This window comes from Mytilus californianus, unplaced genomic scaffold (assembly GCF_021869535.1).
Source record: "Mytilus californianus isolate M0D057914Y unplaced genomic scaffold, xbMytCali1.0.p SCAF_1, whole genome shotgun sequence".
Classification (NCBI taxonomy): Eukaryota; Metazoa; Mollusca; class Bivalvia; order Mytilida; family Mytilidae; genus Mytilus; species Mytilus californianus.
In genome coordinates, this window is record NW_026262581.1 from 33,446,960 (window position 1) to 33,471,123 (window position 24,164).

The 24,164-nt window shown below is 32.0% G+C and overlaps 1 protein-coding gene across 2 annotated transcripts; it reads right to left on the minus strand.

The window, feature by feature from the left end:
- Positions 1 to 7,206: 7,206 nt before the first annotated feature.
- On the minus strand, positions 7,207 to 20,927 carry LOC127719116 (uncharacterized). Of its 2 annotated transcripts, XM_052225151.1 has the most exons (6): positions 20,811 to 20,927; positions 13,342 to 13,461; positions 11,597 to 11,756; positions 9,339 to 9,429; positions 8,259 to 8,809; positions 7,207 to 8,210 (listed from the first exon to the last, which is right to left on the minus strand). In XM_052225151.1, exons 1-6 carry the CDS (start codon positions 20,821 to 20,823, stop codon positions 7,928 to 7,930), a joined length of 1,218 nt encoding a protein of 405 aa, XP_052081111.1. In that variant the 5' UTR covers positions 20,824 to 20,927; the 3' UTR covers positions 7,207 to 7,927. The 2 variants fall into 2 exon arrangements, with proteins under 2 accessions (XP_052081111.1, XP_052081103.1); XM_052225143.1 differs by having other exon boundaries at positions 7,207 to 8,809.
- Between the last annotated feature and the right edge of the window lie 3,237 nt (positions 20,928 to 24,164).

The following is a 24,164-nucleotide window of genomic DNA, read 5'->3' on the forward strand; positions in this document are numbered from 1 at the left end:
CGAACCTTTCATGCAGATCGGGACAATTTGCAGAACATATATATTTTGAATTCAAATATTTGCCACTGAACGATAATCAAACAACAATGGACCAAACAATCAATTTATTATGGGTTAATTGAAATTCTTGTCGTTAAAAAAAAACTAGTACAATGATGAAAATAACTTTAGCGTATAGGATAACTATTTTCATAACAAAATGACATTGTTTTCTGTCATACTTACGTTGAATACTAATGTAGAAAATGTACTGAAAAATGTAATTAAAGTCTAACTTTACAGTCTTGAAAAACATAGAGAAAAACTATTTTTGCTGATTAAATGAGCTTTTTTTGTGGGAGGCATGGATTTTTTTTAATATACATTTTTTTTATTCTAAAATTCTTGAAAAATATTATTTCAGAGGGAAGTGAACCAATTGGTTTGTTTCAAAATTAAGAAGGAAAACAATACATTGAGTTTCCATACAAAATTCTTTGTCCAGTATGATCTTGAAAAATTTGTTTTTGAATTAAGATAAAAGAAAATTTTAATCGAGAGAAAAAAGCCATGCACCTACAAATGGTGAATGGTCGGTGTCTCATGTTACAATTGTAAGATCTAACTTTAATTCATTAACCCTTTTACTGAATAACTGAATATGATTTTAAACATCATGCTTTCTATCTAATGGTTACATAATCTATCTACATCTTCTTGTTAATCACAAACTCTCTCTGACCAGATAGTGTTACAGATGTCGTGAAACACATAAAAAAAAATCCCAGCAATTTACCTACATTTACATACATATGAAATCAAAAGACTAAGAACTCCATTTTATTGTTCTTTTGTTTTTATTTTGCTTGTTTTGTTTTTGTTTTTGTTTTTTTTTTCTTTTTTTATTTTAAGAGGGGGGGGGGAGGTATTTTTGTTATTTTTGTTATTATTGTATTTATGTATTTATAGTTTTTAATTTGTTGTTTGTTGCTTGTTGTTTGTTATTTTGTTTTTTAAGGGGTGCAGGTAATTTCACACTTTCCATTCATTGCCGAGACAGTTTTACTTAATAATAATTGAATACAGCAAACAACGCTTGAACTAGAAAAATTACAATTATCTTGGTGTATTTGGTAATTCCTGTCCTCCTTTTTTCAATGTATTACCTAAAACAATTAAATTGTTAAAAAAAGAGGCAAATGATTCCAAAGGGAGATTTAAAAATCATAAGTCGAAGAAAAAGGGACAAGACAATGACCAAGAGGAAAAACGACGAAAAGACAAACAAAGGTCTGCAAAACACTACACAGAAACCTAAAGACTCAGCTACACGAAGACAACCAAAACCCGCAGTGATCTCAGGTGTTCCGAAATGGCATATTTTGTCTACCAGTGGCATTCGTCATGTTGCGCATGACTAGTACAAACTCGATGACAAGTCGCATCCGTAGATGTAACAGTCGGGAAGAAGATCACTGGATTGTGGCTTCGACAACTGATACATATTTGCCGACACAGATATTCCATAACGGTCAACTAAATCATGATGGCGTCTATAAAACTTTTGAAGGAATTACTTTTTCTTTACCATAAGGCTCACGTTTAAGCAGCAACCCTCTATGAAGGAAATCATTACAGGAAACGCAAGTTCTGGTAAATCATATTAAATCGGAGATATATACTCCATAGGCAGAATCTGCTGGAATGTTGATTCATAGAAACGGAAAAGAAAGGGAAATTTCACAATTGGAAACCTGAAATCAAAGATTGTGTTGTAAAGTTTAGTTCTCAACCAATACTCATTGACAATTTCTATATAAGTCAAGATATGAAGCAGAATTAACCGTATCTTTGGCATCTATGAGTTAATGAGGAAATGTTTGTATATCAATCATGAATCAACTATGCGAAACTAGTAATATATTTCTAATTTAATTTCATGTGTGTATTAGATATTAATTTCCTCTTCTGCTAGATAGGATATGAACGTCGTTAAATAACCATCAGTGTTTATAGTTATATCCTGCAAATTGTTGGTTATAGTTTGTTTTTTATATTTGTACATCCAAATGTTCATGGGAAAATGTGTTTTTATTAATCGAATTAAAGTTTGATGTTTTCTTTCATTCTTTTTGAAAAAGTTACTTATACTTTTTTATAGTTATGACATTTTGTCTTATGTGTACAATTACAATAATGAGATGCTATATAATTGTCAAAGAGACACGAATGTTACTTACAGGCTTTCTACAATGAGTAAAAACAATATCGTACAATAAGCTATACAGGCTGTACCTGCAGAAACCGTGTTACAAAGGGGGAACCACAACCTGATGTTTAAGGTGATTTTGTTTAAATGTCGATACGATACATGTAAACTTACTGATCACTTCTTTTTAAAGGCAGTCGATGTAACATTGTAGTTAGATATTTGAATACTGTATTTATGGGTACTAACATTGATTTTATTTTTAATGCTAGTAGTTTACTACAGTTATTAACATTTATGGTCCTACATCCTGTCGATATTTTGGCATTGCACAAGGTCATGCTTTCAAACTGCTTATGATGTCTTTACCCTTAATCCGTAACAGGTGTATTGGTCGATTTTTTGCCTGAACTCCATGAGGGGTTCACGCCTATATATTGGTGAGTTTTGGAAGTGTCTATGGGTCATTCGATATCCTCGGAATCAAGATTCCCGGAACGTCTCGAAAATTTGCGATCATTTATACAGGTAGTTTTCTATGTCTTTGATACGGTCTCTCTATTGATCGGCTACATGTACCACGTGACATTGTATATTTCAACAATCAAAGTTCATTTGTAGATTGGAAAGTAAATCAATAAAAACTAGGTTGCAGTCAAAAAATCATTCATATGTTAGAACCTATTTGCCTTTTGACAAAACATATGTGTTTTTTAATAAAAAATGCGAATGTTTATTAAATATCAAGTATAATGATAACGCAATTATATAATTCATGCTTTGAGACGGTCCCTGTACACGTTGTGTGTGTAGTATTAATACAGCGTACTGTTGTGCATTGTGGCAATAAATCTGGGAATAGTTTATTAATCTATTTAATCTGTATTGCAAAATCTTTATTGCATAATGTCCCAGAATAAACTGAATATTTCTGAACGTTTATCATTTGATATTTTGTATTTCAATCATAGTATGGGAAAATGTCGGAAAGCATGAAGAAAATTAAGAAAAACGATATTTCTGTTATAAATATTTATCTTAGGTCGGAAACACAGTGGTCGCAAAGCAGAAAGATAATTAAACAAAAGGATTTTTCTGTCAAAAATATCTGATTTCATTAATAGATACTACCAGACCAAGAGAATATTCATTATTAAGTTTAAACTGAGACTGAATTTATTCTTAATAAAATATAATTAAAATTGTCATATATACGTGCATTATGTCTCACCGGTTTGAACAGTCATTACGTTTATGAAAATTATATGCAACGTATGAGCACCATTGAGCAGGGATGCGTACCCAAAGTTAGCTAAATATCTAAATTTTAAACAATCGTGAATGAAAAAAATACTTGCATGGTTTCAATTCACAAGGATTTTAAGTCACATAAAACGTAATTAATATTTTACAATAATCATAACAAAATTTAATTATCATTATTGTTTTATACTGTTTTAATATGGATTTATAAGTCTCTGCTTATTTTGTATAGCAATATATTCATATAGTTGAATGTAAGACTTTGAGCAGAGATTGAGTTGATAAATACTTGACGTTTGTGTTTATTGATATTATATTCTAAATTTTCGGAAAAAAAATCAATAACAGGAATGAATGTTAATTATAAAATTTCAATTCTTTTTTGTTTGTTTGTTTTAATAGTTCAACCTTATAGCATCTAAATATTTGTACTATGGTACGATTTTGAAAATTGTATTCATTGTGTTGACAAGCTAACCTACACGTCTTGTTTTTTAGTTTTATATTTATGGATAGTCTTGTTTGTTTATTTGTTGAAATTGAACTAGCTTTCAGTAACATCGAGTACTCAGATCGGTACGTTTGTGTCATTTGTCTTTTTATAAGTTGTTTGTTTTTTGTTTTGCCGATGTGGTGCTGTTACATCACTGTTTGACCAAGAAGTTAGGGGAGGGATGAGCACTAACAAACATGTTTAACCCCGTCACATCTTGTATGTGCCTGTCCCAACCTTGGAGCCTGCAATATTGTGATGGTCAATGGTTACTGTCTGTAATAATTGTTTTCCGTTTTTTTGGATTTTGCCAAAATCAGTCCGTTAGTTTTATATTGTTAATTGTTTCGCATTTAGTCTTCCCTTGGCCTTTTATAGCTAACATTACGTTATAGGTTTTCTTCAGTGATAAAGGATGTATGTTGACATGTATGCACCTGTCCTAAGTCAGGAATCTGATGTTCAGTAGTTGTCGTTTGTTGATGTGGTTCATAAGTGTTTCTCGTTTCTCGTTTTTTATATAGATTAGACCGTTGGTTTTCCCGTTTGAATGGTTTTACACTAGTAATTTTTTGGGGCCCTTTATAGCTTACTGTTCGGTGTGAGCCAAGGCTCCGTGTTGAAGACCGTATTGTGACCTATAATGGTTTACTTTTATAAATTGTAACTTGGATGAAGAGTTGTGTCATTGGCACTCATACCACACCTTCTTATATCTATGTAGTTGATTACATCCTTACCCTTAGTCTCTATTTGATTTTGATAGCTAATATACAACATCTCCTTTTATATATATATAAAGGGCACTGGGATAACAAAATGTGAAACAATTCAAAAGAGAAAACAAACGACCTGATTTTAAGCTTTAAAGTTTGACCCCTAACCTTACCTGGGACAGTTGTGAAAACAGTGCAAGATTTGAACATATTGTAGAAATATAGTTGAAAAAGGCTTTATCAGGTCTGTGCTAAGCACAAAAAAAACAAACTAAAAAAATCAAGAGATACAGAGTACCAATTTTGGGGTAATCGCCGTGTATTTGTTTATCAAAAATGTAATGCCGTCAAGTCGAATTATTTGCTCTATTCAGTCATAATTTATGAAAAGTTATCTTACAAAATAATTGATGTAACCCGTTGTTGTGTAAACAGTTTGTATGTTTCTGTTTTTACCATCCGATTTTCGAGCACACTATGACAGTATTTGAAAGACTTCTTTGTTCGTGATAGTCAGACATTCATTGAAATTATCCACACTACAACTGTGTTCTTCAATAGACACCTGATTGACACCCAGAAAGGCAATTATAATGGTCAAAATTGTCAATCCATCATTACCAATCATGATTGTATTTGTGGGGTTTTCATGATCGACCAATAGATTTGTTATTTTTTTTACAAACTAACCGGAAGAAGATTACATCCTCGTCCTCTGTTTATGGCAGATAGTTGTTTCTACATCTCCTTAACATTATATTTATACTACCGGGTTTAAGTTATCAACGTATTCGGATCGTTATTTTATAACTTTGATGTGATATGATTTACTATTTTTCACATAAAGCTGGTTTTGTTTTCGTGTGTCATTACGACATTTTTTTTTATGATTTCTTTCGGATAAGTCTTTCCTCCTATAGCTAAATGATTCGCACTTGAAAGAACAACATGAAAGGAAAAAGGTAAAGTTGACTTTTGATGGATCGAACTTTTTATATTTAGGTCCCTTTTTGGTCATATAGCTTTTCACGTGTTTTGGTTCTTATACATACTTTACTTTGAGCTTTCAGGAATAAGGTTAGTTCTGAAAAGCGCTTCATACGTAAAAAAATTAGGATGTATAATTATCACCTCTTTAATGTCGGATATTTAATTCCACCGGGCGGGTAGTGCATGCATGACTTTCCAACCTTCTGTAGAGCACCAAGGACGCTACAACGAGATCTCTGGTGTGGTAAATTCAAGGATACTAACAAAACAATTTCGAAAAAAATAAGATATATATATATATATATTGATAACCAAGTCTAAATTGAAAACAACGTTCAAACCTATGATTGCGTTGGATAAAAACCACAATTTTTATACGTGTGCATGCAAAACAAATTTCTTGGTAGAGGGGTCTAAATACAGCACAAACAATATTTTCCAAAAGACCAAAAAAGTGAAAAAGTATATTTTAACAAAAATCATTTGACTAACAGGTCGAACAACGGATGTTCTTAAACCCTGCTGACTGCCATGGCAATTGCCAAATAAACGGATCACTAGATGTAACAAAATGAATCTTAATTTTTAATATTATACCATACAGAAAACAATAAACTTACGGAAAAGATGATAACCATACAGTCCCATAATTGTATAAGCACGTAAAACATAAAAAGAAAGCTCAACATTGTCCACAGCGTCGACATGTTGTACTAGAGACAGCGAAACATCTGATATCTCAACATTCGTTTTTTTAATAATGTATAATCAAAACAGACTGTTACGGATGTTCGCTCCTCTTGTTTTTGAATTTTTGCCAGATTTTCGGAATCCTCTGGTTTTATCCATGTAGTGCCATTAAAAAATTTGCCCATTAACCCCTACTTTTCTTTTCATAATTTGATTACATATAGTTTAAAATGCCATCTTTGAAAATCTTATTAAATCCTTGTTATTTTTTCATAGTTTTTGAAAGAAAAAAGGTGCCAATGTTAAATGTATGAAAAATCTAGAGAGAATCATTTCCCGCCAAATTTTCAATGGCTTATATCTCGAAAACAAGCACATGGACCCTTCATTTTTTTCTGCTGTTATGGTTCCTTTATTTATATACTACCAATTTGTAACAGTCTTTTAAAAAGCTTGTTATTTGAAACAGAGTAGCGAACATCCTTAATTTGTCATTTTATTATAATAGATAAGGTTGCAATTCCCTGAGGCAAAGTTGATCTCAGATGGGTTTTGATGTTTATAATTAGTATTAGGTCTTTTTGGTTTTTCTGCTCTCTTACATTTTATATTTTTATAGAACTACTGACTACCTTTTTATCTAGAGTGCACCTCATTGTTATGCCAGAAACACAAGTCGTGTACAAGAACACCGGTATTATTCGTATTTTTTTGTTTTAGTAAATAACTGAAGCAGACGTGTTAATCTTTTAAATTGTAGATATAAACTGTGGTTTTGGTGTCTGTTATCATCTAGACTGGTCTGGTATTCTTATAACTATTTAACAATGTACCCGTATGTTACAAGAAGTAGAGAACAAGCCTAGTACGTTAGCATTATGCATTTATTATAACTGAAACTAGACACGTCATATATACAATATCATGTACAAGTCTTCTATATTTTCAACTCAACTTTTTTTTAAATTGTTAATGGTTACAGTCCGCATTAGGACATACGCCCCCTACTTAGACACATCGTTATGATAACGAGACGATCAGTGTGAATGGTACTTGCTTGGAGGAGAAGCAGAAAATGCAATCGATTTCGATTATCGAACCAAATACTTTCCAAGACCATGCTACCACAACACCACGATGTTAAAAAGTCAATTTTCAATTAACGACTGTGTTTCAAAATTTAGATTGTTTTCAAAGGTGAAACAATTTCAGTGAAGGACAAACTGAATCTCTGTCTATACAACTCTTTTGGAAATGTTATTTCAACTGCGTAAACACATTTTTTTGCAATCATCTTTTTTTTTATCATAAATGTGTAATGCCCGCACAGAGTCAAAATCAGTGTCAGATTCGGCATGCATTCAACATTTGAAGAGAAGGCATAACCTGCATTACCATATTCGTGTCGTACCACTCAGTGAGATTTGATGTATTTTTTGTTAATTCACGGTTCTTTTTTTCTAAAACACTTTCAATTTTGAATGAATTTTATCTTATATCGCAAAAAGCAATATTGATAAATATCTGTAAAACTAACAAGGCATAATAATGGTTTTATATAAATAAAGTTAAATGTTTCGTCGAAAATTAATTTTCAAGTTCTTTTTTTCGACAAAGTTTTGCATGTTCTGGCAGTACTTGCATATATGAATGTCTATCACCTTTTACTGGTTCTATATAATCTGAATTTTCAGGTTGATCTTTTTTGTCGGAATTTTTTTCAAGAATGTAATAATCGTTTTTAGGTCCACCACTCTCGCAGATTCCACTGTCAGCCTCATCTTCAATTACAGATCTTGACGATTCTGCGTAAGGCGTCATTTCCAAGTGTTCTTTTTTACTTTCTGCCATTTCAGTTGCTGGTAACAACCTTTGGTTTTCCGAACTACTTTCTGCAATTTCATTTGATGGTAACAACCTTTGGTTTTCCGAACTACTATCTTCTTCTTCTTCCTTTGCCAGTATCATATATTCCCCTGGAGATATGGGCTCTTTCTGAGTAGTATTGTCATCTTCTTTAGCTAAAGTAAAATATTCTCCATCCGGAAGTCCAATAGGAGGCCGATTATTCTGTATATCCATCATTTTACTGGCTCTAAGTGATTCGTATATCCCGTGACTGTCACGTGATTCCCCAAACTTCTCTGAATCCAAAGGATTATATACATTACTACGCCTTTTCACTTCCCCACCTATTTCTGTATACTCATCAATAGACTGTGATAATTTTGCACTGGCCGCCTGTTTATAACTTGGTAATGTTTTTGAATTTGCATCTGGAATTGGAGGTAGAGGTTTGTTTGTTGAGGCTTGCGTCAATGTTTTAGATGTATTTGCGGTTGGTTGGTTGGCATCAACACTGACCCAACGCTTAAAGGTGTCGCCAACTACGTTGGATACTCCGGGTAAGCGTTTACGGTCTTTTTTATACGGTAGTTGGACTTCGTGTCGATTGTAATGTGGATTGTCCTGGAAAGTTATATCATCATTTTTAATTATCTAATTTGAATATTCAACTATAAAATTCAAACACAAAAATTACTTTACAAAATTTATTTTGGATTACTCGGAAACATATCTAGAAAATTATCCGTACAAAATCTTTGTTGATCTGTTTTTACTTTAAATAGTCTAAGATGTAAATTAAATTCATCATTTCATAATCTAAAGGATTGTGGGTAATTTTATGAATCTGGAACAAAATTAAAATAACGTCACACGTCATTGGTCGGTTATCCATTGTGTTAGACGTTATTTATAATACCATCCAATCACAATGTTCTGGTTTACGCTTTTGGAAATATTTCCCAGAATGCATTAGATTCTGACACGGCGATTTGCAACGATTCTGTTCATGATTTATTTCTTAAAATAATAAAATGTCTAGCATTAAATTGCGTCAGTTTTACATTTGCTGGTGTCCACTTCGATGTTAAGGAACTTGCATAATTTGTTTTATTGTTTTATTCTTGTCTATTTACTTTTTCCAATTACTTACAATACACAATTCTTCGTATGTTGTGCCATCAGAATCATTTACATTAGTCAATGTCGTCGCCACCACTCTGTAATCTTCCTCTATTACCCGTCTGTTATTTAAACAAAAATGTAATCCAGTAAAGTATAAGATTCAAGAAAAATATTCTGATGAAAATAATAATTAGGAGTGGATTTTGCCTACTTCTTGAATTCTTATTTTTCACATATCTTAAAAATTTGGCAGTGACTTCAATCAATTTGTCTAGTCAGATATATGAATATTGAATGGACACTTTCCTTATTAATGATGACCGCATATTTAGAATAAGGGTGATCTTTTTGTACATGTATTGTGTTTTGGGGTTATTAATCAATGACGAACACCCCATTTCCTATAATCATTTATATTCCAAACCTACGCTGGTTGTGTGTTTATGCTTACTTTTTATAGGATAATTGTGTGTTAAGGAGGTTCTCTCCTCTTGTTTTTGATTTTTTGCCAGATATTCAGAATCCTCTGGTTTTATCCATGTAGTACCATTATTTTTTTACCTGATAACCCCGTCTTTTCTTTTCATTATTTTATTACATATAATTTAAAAAGCCATATTTGAAAATCTTAAAAAATCCTTGTTAATTTTTCATAGCTTTTGAAAGAAAACAGGAGCCAATGTTAAATGTATGAAAAATCTAGAGAGAATTATTTCCCGCCAAATTTTCAATGGCTTATATCTCGAAAACAAGGACATGTATCCTTATTTTTTCTGCTTTTTCAGTTCCGTTATTTATGTACTATCAATTTATAACAGTCTTTTAAAAAGCTTGTTATTTTGAAACAGAGTAGCGAACATCCTTAATATTATTATGGATCATGGTCAAAAATGCTTATCTACAATTTATCGATACCTATATTTTGGCATTGTACAAGGTCATGTTATTCTCTGACTGTTAATGACGTTTTTACACTCAATCCATTGGATATTGGGTGTGTACTGATTGATATTTAAATCTTAGATACATGATATTTTTTTATTAGTTGTTATTGGCTTTGAACTAGCTGTCAGTAACTGCAAGTACTCTAAGATCTGTACTTAAGTGTTTTTTTGTTGTTGTTTGGGATGAGGGATGGATATATATCCTGCCACTTCTTGTCTGTGATTTTGTTTTATGATTTTCTTTGTATCGATCTGATGAGCCTTTTTCAACTGATTTTTATAGTTTGTTCTTTTGTTGTGCTGTTACACCACTGTCCCAGGTTAGGGGAAGGGTTGAGTGCTCATAAACATGTTTAACCCCGCTACATTCTTTATGTGCCTGTCCCAAGTCAGGAGCCTGTAGTTTAGTGGTTGTTGTTAGTTCATGTCTGTCATATTTGTTTTTTCGTAAAAAGTTTTGTTAATAATTTAAGCCGTTAGTTTTCTCAATTGAATTGTTTCATATTTTTCATGTCGGGGCCTTTTATAGCCGACTATACGGTATGGGTTTTTCTCATTGTTGAAGGCCGTACGGTTGCCTATAATTGCTTACATCCAATTCATTTGAACTTTGGTGGATAGTTGTCTCATTGAAAATCATACCATATCTCATTATTCTTATATTATGTATGTATATACATAAATCGATATAACGCAAATATATTTTTAATTGAATATAAAAATGGGAAGATGTGGTTTGACTGATAATGAGAAATATAGACCAAATACATAGATGTTAACAATTACAGGTCACTGTACGGCCTATAACAATGAGCAAAACGCATACCGTAAAGAACGCTATAAACGGTCAAGGAATGACAGCATGTAAAACGGAAAAACCCATTGGCCTGATATGTATGCATTATGCATTTATTTATCAGTTATTGTATTTGCATATATATATATTACATGTCATATTGATGATGAGCATTATTTGCTTAAAGTAATAACAGAATTGAATATAGACTTTAACTTTGAACGAAAAAATAAATTTGTCAGAAAGCAACTTACGACAACCACTAGATTACAGGTTCCTGGCTTTGGATAGGCACGTTAAGAATAATGTGGAATTAAACACAACCCTTGTCTAGCATGTGAGAGTGGTGTAATTACACAACATAAGAATAAGCTAAAATGACCAACTGGAAAGGGTTTGACTAATGAGATCGGTACTTAACACAAATAAATTTTAAAAAAGAGATAAAAGACAAAAACACGTGAATTATGTATTTGTAATGGTTTGAAATGACCTATAATCTAGAGTTAAAAATGTAAATGCTAGTAGGTATAAAAGGAACAATACCTTTTGTGCTTCTCCGCATTTCTGGATCGGCACAGTACTAAAATAATTACAATACATAAAACAACAAATCCCCCAGTTCCGGCGCCGACATAAACTGCTAGATTCCCTCCTAAAAGTCCAAGCGACTCACCAAGACCATTTCTTGTTGGCCGATTTTGATCTAAAAAAGATAATAAACAAAATTGAATGATACACTTCTCTGTTAAATGCTTCTGGACGGGTTTTGATTGGCATTACGTAGGTAGAAATCTGTTTCATTTGTAAACAGAGAATCTGTCATCTCATTGGACGGCGGTGGAACAGGGAGAGCATACGGATCCTCCGATATCATTCTCTAAAAGTGTGGAAAACTATGTAAAATTTCAGGCCAGTTAAAATAGCGGGTGAAAATATACAGAAATATTTGACTAAAAATCATTCGAAACGAATAGGCATACCTCACCCTAAACATAGAATGCCATTTCCAAATGTAGTCTTATTTTTTGTTGTTGTTTTTGTATTATCAAAGCCCTTAAACTTCGTAATTAGTTTTTACTTCTAACTGTTTAGATTCGAACATCATTGTCGAGTCGTATGTAGACAAAATGATTGTCTGGCGTTTTTTTTTTTGTAATGACTTTTTGAGGACAGGTCCATAAGAATAATGGTTTATTTGGATCAGTGAACTCCTACAAGCCACAAGGTAAAAAAAGAATCGTACAATAAAAATTGTAAAGGAAAGGCACTTTCTGCAATAATGGTGAATGACAGATACAAATGTAACAGTGGACATTATTATGCAAAACACAACAATTAGTAACAATTCCAAGCCACATTAAAGAATTTTCACAGTTGCTGTAATCACTCAAAGTACTTCACGTGTTTATCTATATGAAACAATTCTGTCGATTGCTTTACTTGAGACATTCACAGAAAACACAATCTATGGCTATGTCGAGAATAAATTTATAAAGAACTTTTAAGGTGTTACCCAACACCTTGACTAATATTAATTTGGCTCGTTTAATTTTCCTAAAATTTTGACAAATGTTTACTTTGACCCTTTGACAAAAATATATAAATTTCAAATAATTTGAACCAATCACTTTATCAGAAAAATTTCACTGGTTATATAGCAGTTTGACAAACACTAATTTTGATCATTGAGAAGCTTGATATTTCCTTAACAATACAACGTGATTAAAACGTTTAGTTATCTCCCTGTAGTGTTAGGTACCACCTTAAATGCAGATGAATAAAACATTTCGTCTTCATCTATTATACATTAGCCGTTAGTGTTCATCCCACAAAAATGATTTAATTGAATTTATAAATAAAATTTCCCTGTGGAATACCATTTTTATTTCTATATTTGTGCTTATTGGTTTATCAAGTATGTAAATTAAGGTGTTTTTAAAAGTGTGTAAGCTCACGTGTAAACTTTTCGTTGATGTTGAAACAAATATATCAAATGCAAAATTCACAGTTCAGGTCAAAACAATTACGTCAAAGCTGATATTTGATGTATTTTTGCTACAACAAGTAGCATATTCAAGAGCTGGAGCAAACTGGTCGATTTGGAGAAGAGATAACGCTTACTTTTTGCGCTAGCAACGTGTCAATAAAACCATGCTTCATATAAATATATTGTATTACACTAAGCACGCATGTATTATTTGCTACTTGTTTGAAATTTAACAGCCCTCAATGTATCACTTATAAGCATAATGGAAACGTTGATTACGTATTTTAGTAAGACACTATACCTGTAGTGATAAAGGGAATTGCAGTTGTTGTCTTAATGGTTGACGGGTTCCCATGTTCATCTCGAAACTTTGCCAGACAGTGGTTAAATGCACAGTCTTCTCGAGTTTGGTCAAAACATCCTAGAAAATATTTATGCCTTTTAGATAAGTAAAAGATGAATACAATTACGTATAAATATATTTTATACATATATATCTATACTACTAAGATAACGAGGTCCAATTTGTTAGCAGGCATGACGTAAAAACGACGAAACAAAGAATTTAACTTTATATATAACTCATATAGGACAATGGTGTTGTTTGAATATTACACCATTCCAGGCCCTTTTGTTTTCCACATAACTAATTACCGAGGGATTCTTATAGTAAATATACACCAGACACAAAATGACGTAGATGTTAGCAAATATACGTCGACCTACGTCATTTAACAATGAGAAAAACTCATACCACATTGCAAGCTAAAAAAGGATCCGACATAACAGATGTAAAAAAAAATTAAACGACAAAACCAACCGTGGCGGCATGTCATTGATGTATGTACAAAACAATTATAAACGAAAAGCAAATATAATACACAACAACAAACGACAACCAATGAAATCCAGGCTCATGATTTTGGTACAGCCACACATCAAACTTGGCGGGGTTAACCATGTTTGCGGGCGTCCAACCCAACCCTAACCTGGGACAGTGGTGTTAAAGCGCAACATAAATCAACAAAATCGCTGTTCCTTTGCTTTTTGTGCTTTTGCTGTGCATGAACTGATTTTGTGTCATGTATGGATACCCCATATCTTTTTTTCTTCTATAATATAAGAACTAATTGTAAAAACCAGTTGAAAAGGAGTTGACTCATCAGATTGATACAAAGCTAAAAAAAAATAAACTAACAAAAAGACCTATATATATATATATATATATATATGTAATAAAGTAACGATCAGAGAATCACACATGTATGCACTTTATTTCATAACGTGCCAATTTGTCGAATTTTATAGAACCGACTTTAAACCGATTTACTCTTTAAACGTTTTTCGCAAGAATTGTGTACCCTTATACACGACTGAAACCGGCTCAAGTAGTATATAGAAACAATTAGTTCCGGTTTGTGAGTAGGTTGGTTTATCGGGACAATTAATGAAAGATATTGATCACACTTTTCTCAAACACAAACAACCCAACAGAGAGTAAATAAATGACATGTCTGCTGAAGAATAAATCCATAAAAATGTTTACCGAAATTAGTACAGGCAAAAAAAGCAAGTGATTTAGAAATAAAGCTCTTTCCCGGGGTTAAAAATTACCACGCACAAAAAGAAAATTGTAACCCTTAAAATACTATGTCTTTCCAATGTTTCACTTTAGGAATATTCTGAATAGATGTAACTAAAAATCAAAAAACAATTTTCAACACAATAAGCTATAAAACGGCAAGCTTTTTAGAAAAGCTATTACTTGAATTACCAATAATTAACAAGTTTCGAGTCGAATCCGATACCGATACCAATACTATCTGTCACATGAAGTTTCCGGTCTCTTACCTTCTATAAATCCCTCTTCTATCAAGAGAACCAGGAATTCTTCCAGTGGTTGTTTTATGTCTATCTTATACTATAGTACACTATTTAACAAGTCTGCTTTCTTCCAAATTAATACCACTATAATTTTTTGTTAGTTAGTTAGTTAGTTAAGAAAAAAATAGTTTATAGTAAGTTTATTGTAGTAAGAAAACCAGGACGGGTTCAAACATAAAAGATTTTGAAAGCAGAAAAAACTGTGCACCTTACAATCAGCATGACTTTATCAGATGACAGTACGAATACTAAAAATCAAGGCTAAAATGTACTTTTGTTCAGTCAGGTACCCGCGATCTCGCGAGTGTGTTCTAGTATATATCTCCAAATTGACGATACCTCTTGTGCGATACAATTTATCCATTGGATAACCATGCCAAAGGGCTATACAGAGCTTTCCAAATATATGTACATGTATTCTTTTAGCTAAACAATATAGTGAAAATTGTATGTAAAGGTCACCCTTGGGACAGGAAAACTGACCTTACAAGAGTGGTGACCTTTGATTTGGGGTTCAAAGTGCATAGGTATTACTACTGCGGGAAGAGAAGAAGGTGACTTGCCAAGACCGGTTTTCTCACAATACATGTTTAACTCCGCCGCATTTCTGCTCCTGTCGCAAGTCAGGAACTTCTGGCCATTGTTAGTCTTGTATGCTTTTTTTAATTATTGTTCAATAATATGTTTCGGAGTTTAGTGTGACGTCCATTTTCGCTGAACTAGTATATATTTTTGTTTAGGGGCCAGCTGAAGACCGCCTCCGGGTGCGGGATTTTCTCGCTGTTTTTAAGACCCATTGGTGGTCTTGGGCTGTTTTCTGCTCTTTGGTCGGGTTGTTGTCTCTTTGACACATTTCCCGTTTCCATTCTCAATTTTATTTTGCTTAAAAGAGGTGACCTTTATAGCAGGTACAAGAGTTGCATTTTTGCGCTTTCAAAGTTTAAGGACTCAAGGGAACCCTCAATTGGAGTCAATAAACTCATCATAGTCAATGTGTATGTATATTGATAGACATTTCATTTTTTTCTCAATTTTTGGATTCTAAACATTTTGAGTAAATTAGTAAATTAGCATTTTACATAAACTGTAACACAGTAAGTAAAAAAATCCGATCGACTGTTTGCCTATTGACAATAAAGTCGACACATCAAACACTAACTCGTGCTCCCACGACAAAACTTTCTTACCATACCACAGAAGAAAACAATGACCTTCTACTCTGGCACGACTACTGACTTATAGGGTAATTTAGTAATTCTGAGTAGCTTATTACTTTGCTTGGACATTTCAAATACTATTTCTTAAGATTTTCAATGCTAAAGTATTATTTAAGAGATTAAACGTTTAATTTCCGGATGTTTTCGTTCACATCCTTAGCAAATGAGTATATAGTAGTATTTTAAATGATGAAACACTTGAAATTTAACATGATTACTACAATCTTAATCATACATACAAGAGGAAATTATTTGAATAGTTTTAAGGGTTGACTTACTAGTATTTGTAATGAAAAAATGGGCGCAGTGTGGCAGTGCGGTAACATCGTATAGTTGAATCAAGTACACAAAAGATGTAATTTTGTAAACGCATTGATCCATTTAAGAAAGTAAAAACAAAATCAAGACATAAACAGAACAATAAAAAACTTGAAGCAAAATTTAAACATAAAACCCAAACTAATTTCAAATGTGAACTTTAAACCCGCTGCAATTGTTTGCACCTGTCCTAAGTCAGGAATCTGATGTTCAGTAGTTGTCGTTTGTTGATGTGGTTCATAAGTGTTTCTCGTTTCTCGTTTCTTGCATGGATTAGACCGTTGGTTTTCCCGTTTGAATGGTTTTACACTAGTAATTTTTGGGGCCCTTTATAGCTTGCTGTTCGGTGTGAGCCAAGGCTCCGTGTTGAAGACCGTACTTTGACCTATTATGTTTACTTTTATAAATTTTGACTTGGATGGAGAGTTGCCTCATTGGCACTCATACCACATCTTCTTATATCTATTTATATTGAAATTAGGTTCATAATAAATCTTCTTCAATTATCACATCAAATCTTTATTGTTATTAAACTATATGTGGCTAGTATAAAACAAAAATACAACTAAGGCAAACAGTAACTTATAAAATCTTAACAGATGAAGAAAATATATCAATTGTCCTCTGTCCTACATGTACATGATGTTAGTTCTAATGACATTTTTTTCATATTAGAACCAATATTATATTATTTGAGATTCTGTTGACCTACATGTAGAAGTGTTATCCGTCACTTGAAAAATGTAACAAGTTGGTAACGCAACCAAATCATGTAAAAATATAATTTAATAAATCATGTAAAAATATGATTTAATAAATCATGTAAAAATATAATTTAATGAATCATGTAAAAATATAATTTAATAAATCATGTAAAAATATGATTTAACCAGTAGTAGTGTATTAAAACACAGTGCCGATTGAAAAAAATAACACAATAATAAAAGGAGAGAGCAACAGATCCCCCCTCCCCCCTAAAAAAAACCAAAACAAAACAAAAAACACACAAAAACAAAAAACAAAAAACAAAACAACTACAGATCAACATACCGGGTCTATACAATATGTCAATGGCAAAAGGTCGTGTTTTTCTCTGACTGTTAATTACGTCTTTACACAGGAACATGATTTATATTACATAAATTTGTGCAGTGCACATTATAAACTTATACAATAAAATTTCAATGTAGCATGATAAACAAAAGAAATTTTCTAATGCAGATAATTTTAGATCGTTAAATATTTTGTTGTTTAAACGGCATTTACTAATTGTAACATCATATTCAATCAGTATCAATATTAATTCTTCCTTAATTTTGAATGATTAAATTTCAATAACATTTTGCAACAAATTGATAATTCCGGTATTGGTTAATATTGAGATAGAATTCAAAGGAAAACATGTCTATTTTGGTATTTTGTATTTATATATATAAGTGGAAAGCTGTCTCATTGATGTATACACAAAATCTTCTTTCTTAAAATGCGAATGGTTTTTCTTACATTTTCTTGAAAAGTAAAATGTGCATACGTTCAAAATATAATTTGCAAAATATTATCGTATACTTATTTTCAAAAGATTTAGGGTTGAGATATTTTTATTGGATCGATTACTTTCAGTTACCACACAAATAAAATGGGTTTGTGGTACTCGATCTTTGTCTTGGTACACACAAAGCACAAAACACACCCAATTTTATTTTTATGCCGAGCTTGGCAGATATCGAATATCATTAAAACCAAAAGTTCGTAAGATAAATTCTGGGGCAGATTATTAAATGATGAAGAAAGTAAAATATCTTTTCTTCTATATAAACTTTTATTCATCAATTTTACTATTTATGGATATCAAAACAAGTGGCTTGTTAATATCAAAAATATTCTAGACAGTTGTGGAATGTCAAACATATATATATGCATCCATGTACAAAAGATATCTTTTTCCGTATTCTCACACTATTGCTTTTAACATGAAAATTAAGGATGTTCGCTACTCTGTTTCAAAACAACAAGCTTTTTAACAGACTTTTATAAAATGAGAGTATTCATAAAACGAGCTAGAAAAGCAACAACAAAAAAATGCAAGACATTTTAAATTTGGCGGGAAATGATTCTCTCTAGATTGTTCATACATTTAACATTGACAATTTTTTTCTTTCAAAAACTATAAAAAAATAACAAGGATTTTTTACGATTTTCATAAATGGCTTTTTTTTTAAGGCTATTAGTTATAAAGTAATGAAAAGAAAAGTAGGGGTTAGCGGGCAAAATTCTTAATGGCACCACACAGATAAAACTAGAGGATTCCGAATATCTGACAAGCGAACATCCTTAATGTTGTACACAGCTACTTTTTACCACTTCCAAAACCAGCGGTGTTATGCAAATTTACCAGTCTACTCTAGTTGCCTTTTGCTTAATTTTTGTTGTTGGGTTGATGTCCATTAATGTAAACCCCACATCTTCTTTTATTCACATGTCGTATGCTTATTGCTTTTCACTGCCTTTAGTCATCTGTCACAGAAGTAAAAATGAAACTTTAAAAGCCCTTCTATATAAAAAAAGAATTTCACTTACGAAAACCTGGTTCTTATGTATTTATTTAGCACCAACTGGTCATCTCAATTTTTTAATTTGTTTTATGAACGTCTTTGTGCAACTATTATTTATTCGTGTATTATTTGCATAAAATCAGTATACAAATATCTATTGTGTAGTATTATATATTGTAGTTAGAAGGAAAAAAATGAATTTAGAGACCAATAATGTCATCTGCCAATAAATTTACTTGTTACTGTGTACCTAAGGATCTTCATTGAAGATGGATAGCAAGTTTATTTGTTAGGAACCGATCATTCATCTTTCGCAAGGGAGCGGCATGGGCAATAAATTGTTTGATTCCGAATTTCTTGGTATTTTGATAGTTTCAGATGGGAAGTGAAAATAATAGTTTTATTCCATTGAAAGTTAGTCAACTCAAAAGAATTGTTTTCATGAACAGAAATTTCTTCTTCCTGCATATTATTGAAAAAAAGTTTTTTTTTTTTCATTAAAGTTGAAAAATTGATTGTCCCGAGAGAAAACCCTCCCAAAAAATGAATAGTCGAAATGCTTTACTCAACGAAATGTGCACTGCAGCTATGAGAATGTAGATTTATATATATATATATAACTTATCCTATAGGTTTGTATAATCAATTCATGATTAAAATTGCACCACAGGCGCAGATCAGTTAAGGATTTTGGTTTAGGGGTCGAGTCTCTAACATTAAAAAAACAATTAACAAACTACTCATAACTTTGCCTGGATCCACCCATGTGATAGTTTAAATGATACACGTATAAACACAGCATCTTTGTTGATAGAAATGATTTAATTTGCCTAAATGACTGACTAAGAAAGGAACACAAAAGTAATCCAGTTCATGAATGTTTCGATGGTAGAATTAAGTTAAGAATATATAATCAGAATCATGATAAAATGCTTAGTTTTCTGAGATTTCTTATTTACGATTCTCTAAGGTTTCGCTAGCTAATTGGTTGATATATGACATACGGGACACTTTAGCTATCACCATAAAAACATTAAATACTAGCTTAGGTCATTTGAAACAAAATATTAAGGTCTAGTTGATCAGCTGGTGTATGAAGGACCTTTCCTGCAATTTAGTACAAACAAGTCTAAAGTTTTTGTTTTGTTCAGTCTAGTTTATCTCGTCACTTGTAGGAGTAGCGTCAATTTTTGGTTTTTTGTTTGTTTAGCCATGACTAAATTAGAATATAGTCAAATTTTTTAGACTTAGTATACCGAATTTAAACATAAAAAGAACGTTTAATAGCCGATAACTTACGGTAAAGAAGTAAAATGAGCAGACTTGATTGATTGATTGTTGTTTGTTTAACACACAGTAAACACATTTAGTGCATATTTAGGACGAGACAAAATAATTATCAATCCAATAGATAGATTGGTTGTTGTGCTAAGTGATTTGACACCTTGCGATCAGAAGGGAAAGAAAGAACAGATTACATTGGAAATAAGCTTTGGAACTGTAATCTTAATAGCAGAAAAATAACTAACAAAAAAACAAACAAAAACAGAACAAAATATCAGATGCTCTTCAAAAGATAACCATGTTTTGTTTTTTAAGGCGAAAGAAAGAGAATAAAACATTGTATAACCGATATATATTGAACTTCGTTCATTTTACATTAAACTCTGTCAACAAAAATAAAAACAGGAAATATTTACATCTCTGACCTAAAAACGTGTTTATAATTGGTTAAGTATATTCCCTAAATGGAACACGGGAAGAAGTATTTGTAAATTGAAATTAATTGTAGGTCTTACCGCTTCTCCCCATCTAAATCCGTATTTTTCTTTTATAAACAACCATTACAGAACACATAAAACGCTCCACATTCAAAACAGCATTGAAGTTTAATCTTAGTCAACGTATTTCCGTCCGGATATAGACCCTACACTCAATTGCTTTATATGTGCATGTATAAACGAGAGTGTTCGAGTATGAGTATGTGTAGATTATAGTGTATGCACATGGGTATCTGAATCAAATAATGTATTATTATTATCAAACTTTGTTGCTGTGATATTAATATAATCAACTCTTTTGATTTCTGGAACGGGTTTTCTCGTTTTGTTTTACATTTGTCATTTCGGGGCTTATTATAGCTGACTTTGCAGTATGGGTTTTGCTAATTGTTGACGGCCGTACTGTGACCTATAGTTGTTAACAATTTGGTCTCAGGTGGAGAGTTGTCTTATAAAAAATCATACCACATCTTCTTATTTCTATACTTACTTGATCATTAATTGTTAAAATAATCAACAAATCTAGACCTACGTTTCCTTTGAACAGTGGTTCTTATGTGATGCTAATTGTAAATCGTTTTTGTGTTTCGTTTCATCTCTGGATTGTTTTCAAAGAATGGGACCTTTAGTTGGTTTAAAGAGGGTGGTAAAGGGTTATTTTCGTGCAACGTGTTTTGCCATTTTTATTTCACGTGCAGCCGTGAACAAGAATCGTTATTCACCGTGTTTCGTGAAATCGGTAAAAAGATCAACGTGCAAGAAAGTTTTAATTGGTCGTTCATCGTGAAATGGCAATTTTATTTCGTGTTCTTCCGTGCAGATACCCCCCCCCCCCCTTTTCACGCCCCTCTTTAAAATGTTGTTATCTATTCTAACATGACGTTCTTCAAACGCTTTGAGTACACACCCGTGGTAAAATATGAATATATTGTTTTGGCTGTTCCGATCGTACTCCCGCGTCATATGCTTTTTTTATGAATGAGCTGCCGCTCTTAGTTACAGGCTGGTAACCGTAAAATTTACTTCCTAAATTATATGATGTTGACAGCTCAAAACCGCGATTACAAATTGATTGGATTAAAATACTGGTTAAAGCGGATTCGTTTGAGTGCGTTGTTCCTCGTTTGTTATATGTTGGTTTGCACAACCATGAATTCTTTATAAGCTATAATAATTAACAAACTTGGTCAAACAGATTTTTAGTCATCGATTTGTAAACGCTCTTATGATCTGATTGGCAAGTCCCAACAATTGTTACTAAGTTTCAAAAGATGATAATAAACAAAGATATATTGACTTTCATTTCCGCAAGCAGGAAAACTTTTCTTTATTGTTCAGTGTACACACTTTTAAAAGAATATCAACTGTATAAAAGCATCCTATGATACAATGTATTTCATAAGTATGTCGTGAAATTTTTATTTCTTTTCAAGTTCAGGCAAGCAGTATTGATAATGACAGAGAAAATACACTTAATTAATTTAGTGCGCACGAAGCACTTTTCTAGATTTATCCTTATAAGGAACACTTAACCTCAAAAAAGAAAGTCAAGGATGTATAAGTGCTTGGATACGTGAGGAGCTTTGTAACTAAAAGGGACCTTTTGAAATAAAAGCCGAACTCCATCTATTAGGTCATTTATGCAGGAGACATTCGGAACCTTAGTTTCTTGATACTTTCTTAATTTATCGACTGGGAATTTAAGGAAGGTACGTTATAAATCCTGTTAATACCGAAACACCGACTACTAGGCTGAAATGTGTATAAATTGTTTATCTAACTGAAATTGCAGACAACTCCTCATAAAAGAAATAAAATAAATGATGACAGACTATCTATTTCTGATTGTATTAACAACTTTTTACCAGGAACGATTTAGAGCTTCACATATTGAAAAGAGAACAGTTACTGTATAATTCTAAAGACAGTTTGGTGCTCTCTAGATGTCTTTAAGTTATATTGTCGTACGTTGTGTTGCTGTCTCATTGACAAACATACAACAAATTGCGTCTATTCTATGCCAATTAACTCTCGGTAATTATGGTACACCAAACTACCGCTTTTCCATGTAAACTTTTAGGGTCGATATAAGAACAGTACATGCTTTGATTAAGTGTAATATAAATTTTATACTTGAGATGTTAGCCTACGATATCCGCTCTAGTTATAATTGATTTGACTTTCCTTATAAACATGATAAAGAATGTCTACACAAACCGAAACCACCACTAATTGAATGAACAAGTATTTCTTTTACTCAGATGTCCATTTACAACGAGATTTAATAAACATATATATATATATATATATAACTTTGAATAATCTTTTAATAGACCTTGTTAGTGAAAAGTAAAATAACAAGAAAACCGATCTCCAAGGAAAATTCATAACGGAAAGTCCTTTATCAAATGGCAAAATCAAAAGCTCAAACACTTCAAACGAATGGAAAACAACTGTCATATTCCTGACTTGGAACAGGCATTTCCTTATGTAGAAAATGGTGGATTAAACTTATTCGGGGAGTACAAAGAACGCAAAAAAAAAACAAAAAAACAACAAACAAAAAAACAAAAAAACAAACGCTGTTTTTTTTTCAGAATAGGGATCGACGTTTCCCCTCTATTTCGACGTTATTTAATCCATGATGAAATATTGGTATATGATAGAAAATCTTGGGTCGTTTTCATTACTAAAACAGCTATATTTAGAATCAAAATGATAATTTCAGAAAAAGTCTCTTTTGGTTATTATTCTGTTAAATGTTTGATGTGTTACTGTGAATATAGCGGGTTGAATATCCAAATATAACACAAGAAACCGTTTGTTTGATATAATTATTTCTTCATGTATCAACTTCTGTATCTTATTTTATCTGATAAACTGATATAGTGACTGCAGTTTGGGTCAGTTCTTAGCATTCTTAAAATATGACTGGAACTGTCAGAAGAACTGTTCTAAAACCGTTTTTAGAACAAATCTTCTGACACCGTGAGTGATCTTCCGTAAAATAGTGTGTAACATTTCTAACCTAGAAAAGTTTTGACTAATTCAACCCTTGAACTTTCCTGGCAGTTCTGAACAGTTTTGAACAGTTTAATTTTATTTATTTATTTATCTACTTATTATTTTATTTACCTTTTTTGATTGATTGATTGATTCAATTCATTTGTTCGTTTCAAACAAAACAATCTATGAACTGTTGTTATTAGCGTAAACCAATATATACACTATAATACTGAACAAAAGGCTGCAGTACTTTTGCTATTTTTGGGTATAGCACTTGCACCAAATTTCATTTTTCACAGGTATCATTTGCGCCAGAATTCCGCATTCACTTGCGCCTAATTGCCTGTATGAATATCATTTTTGTTG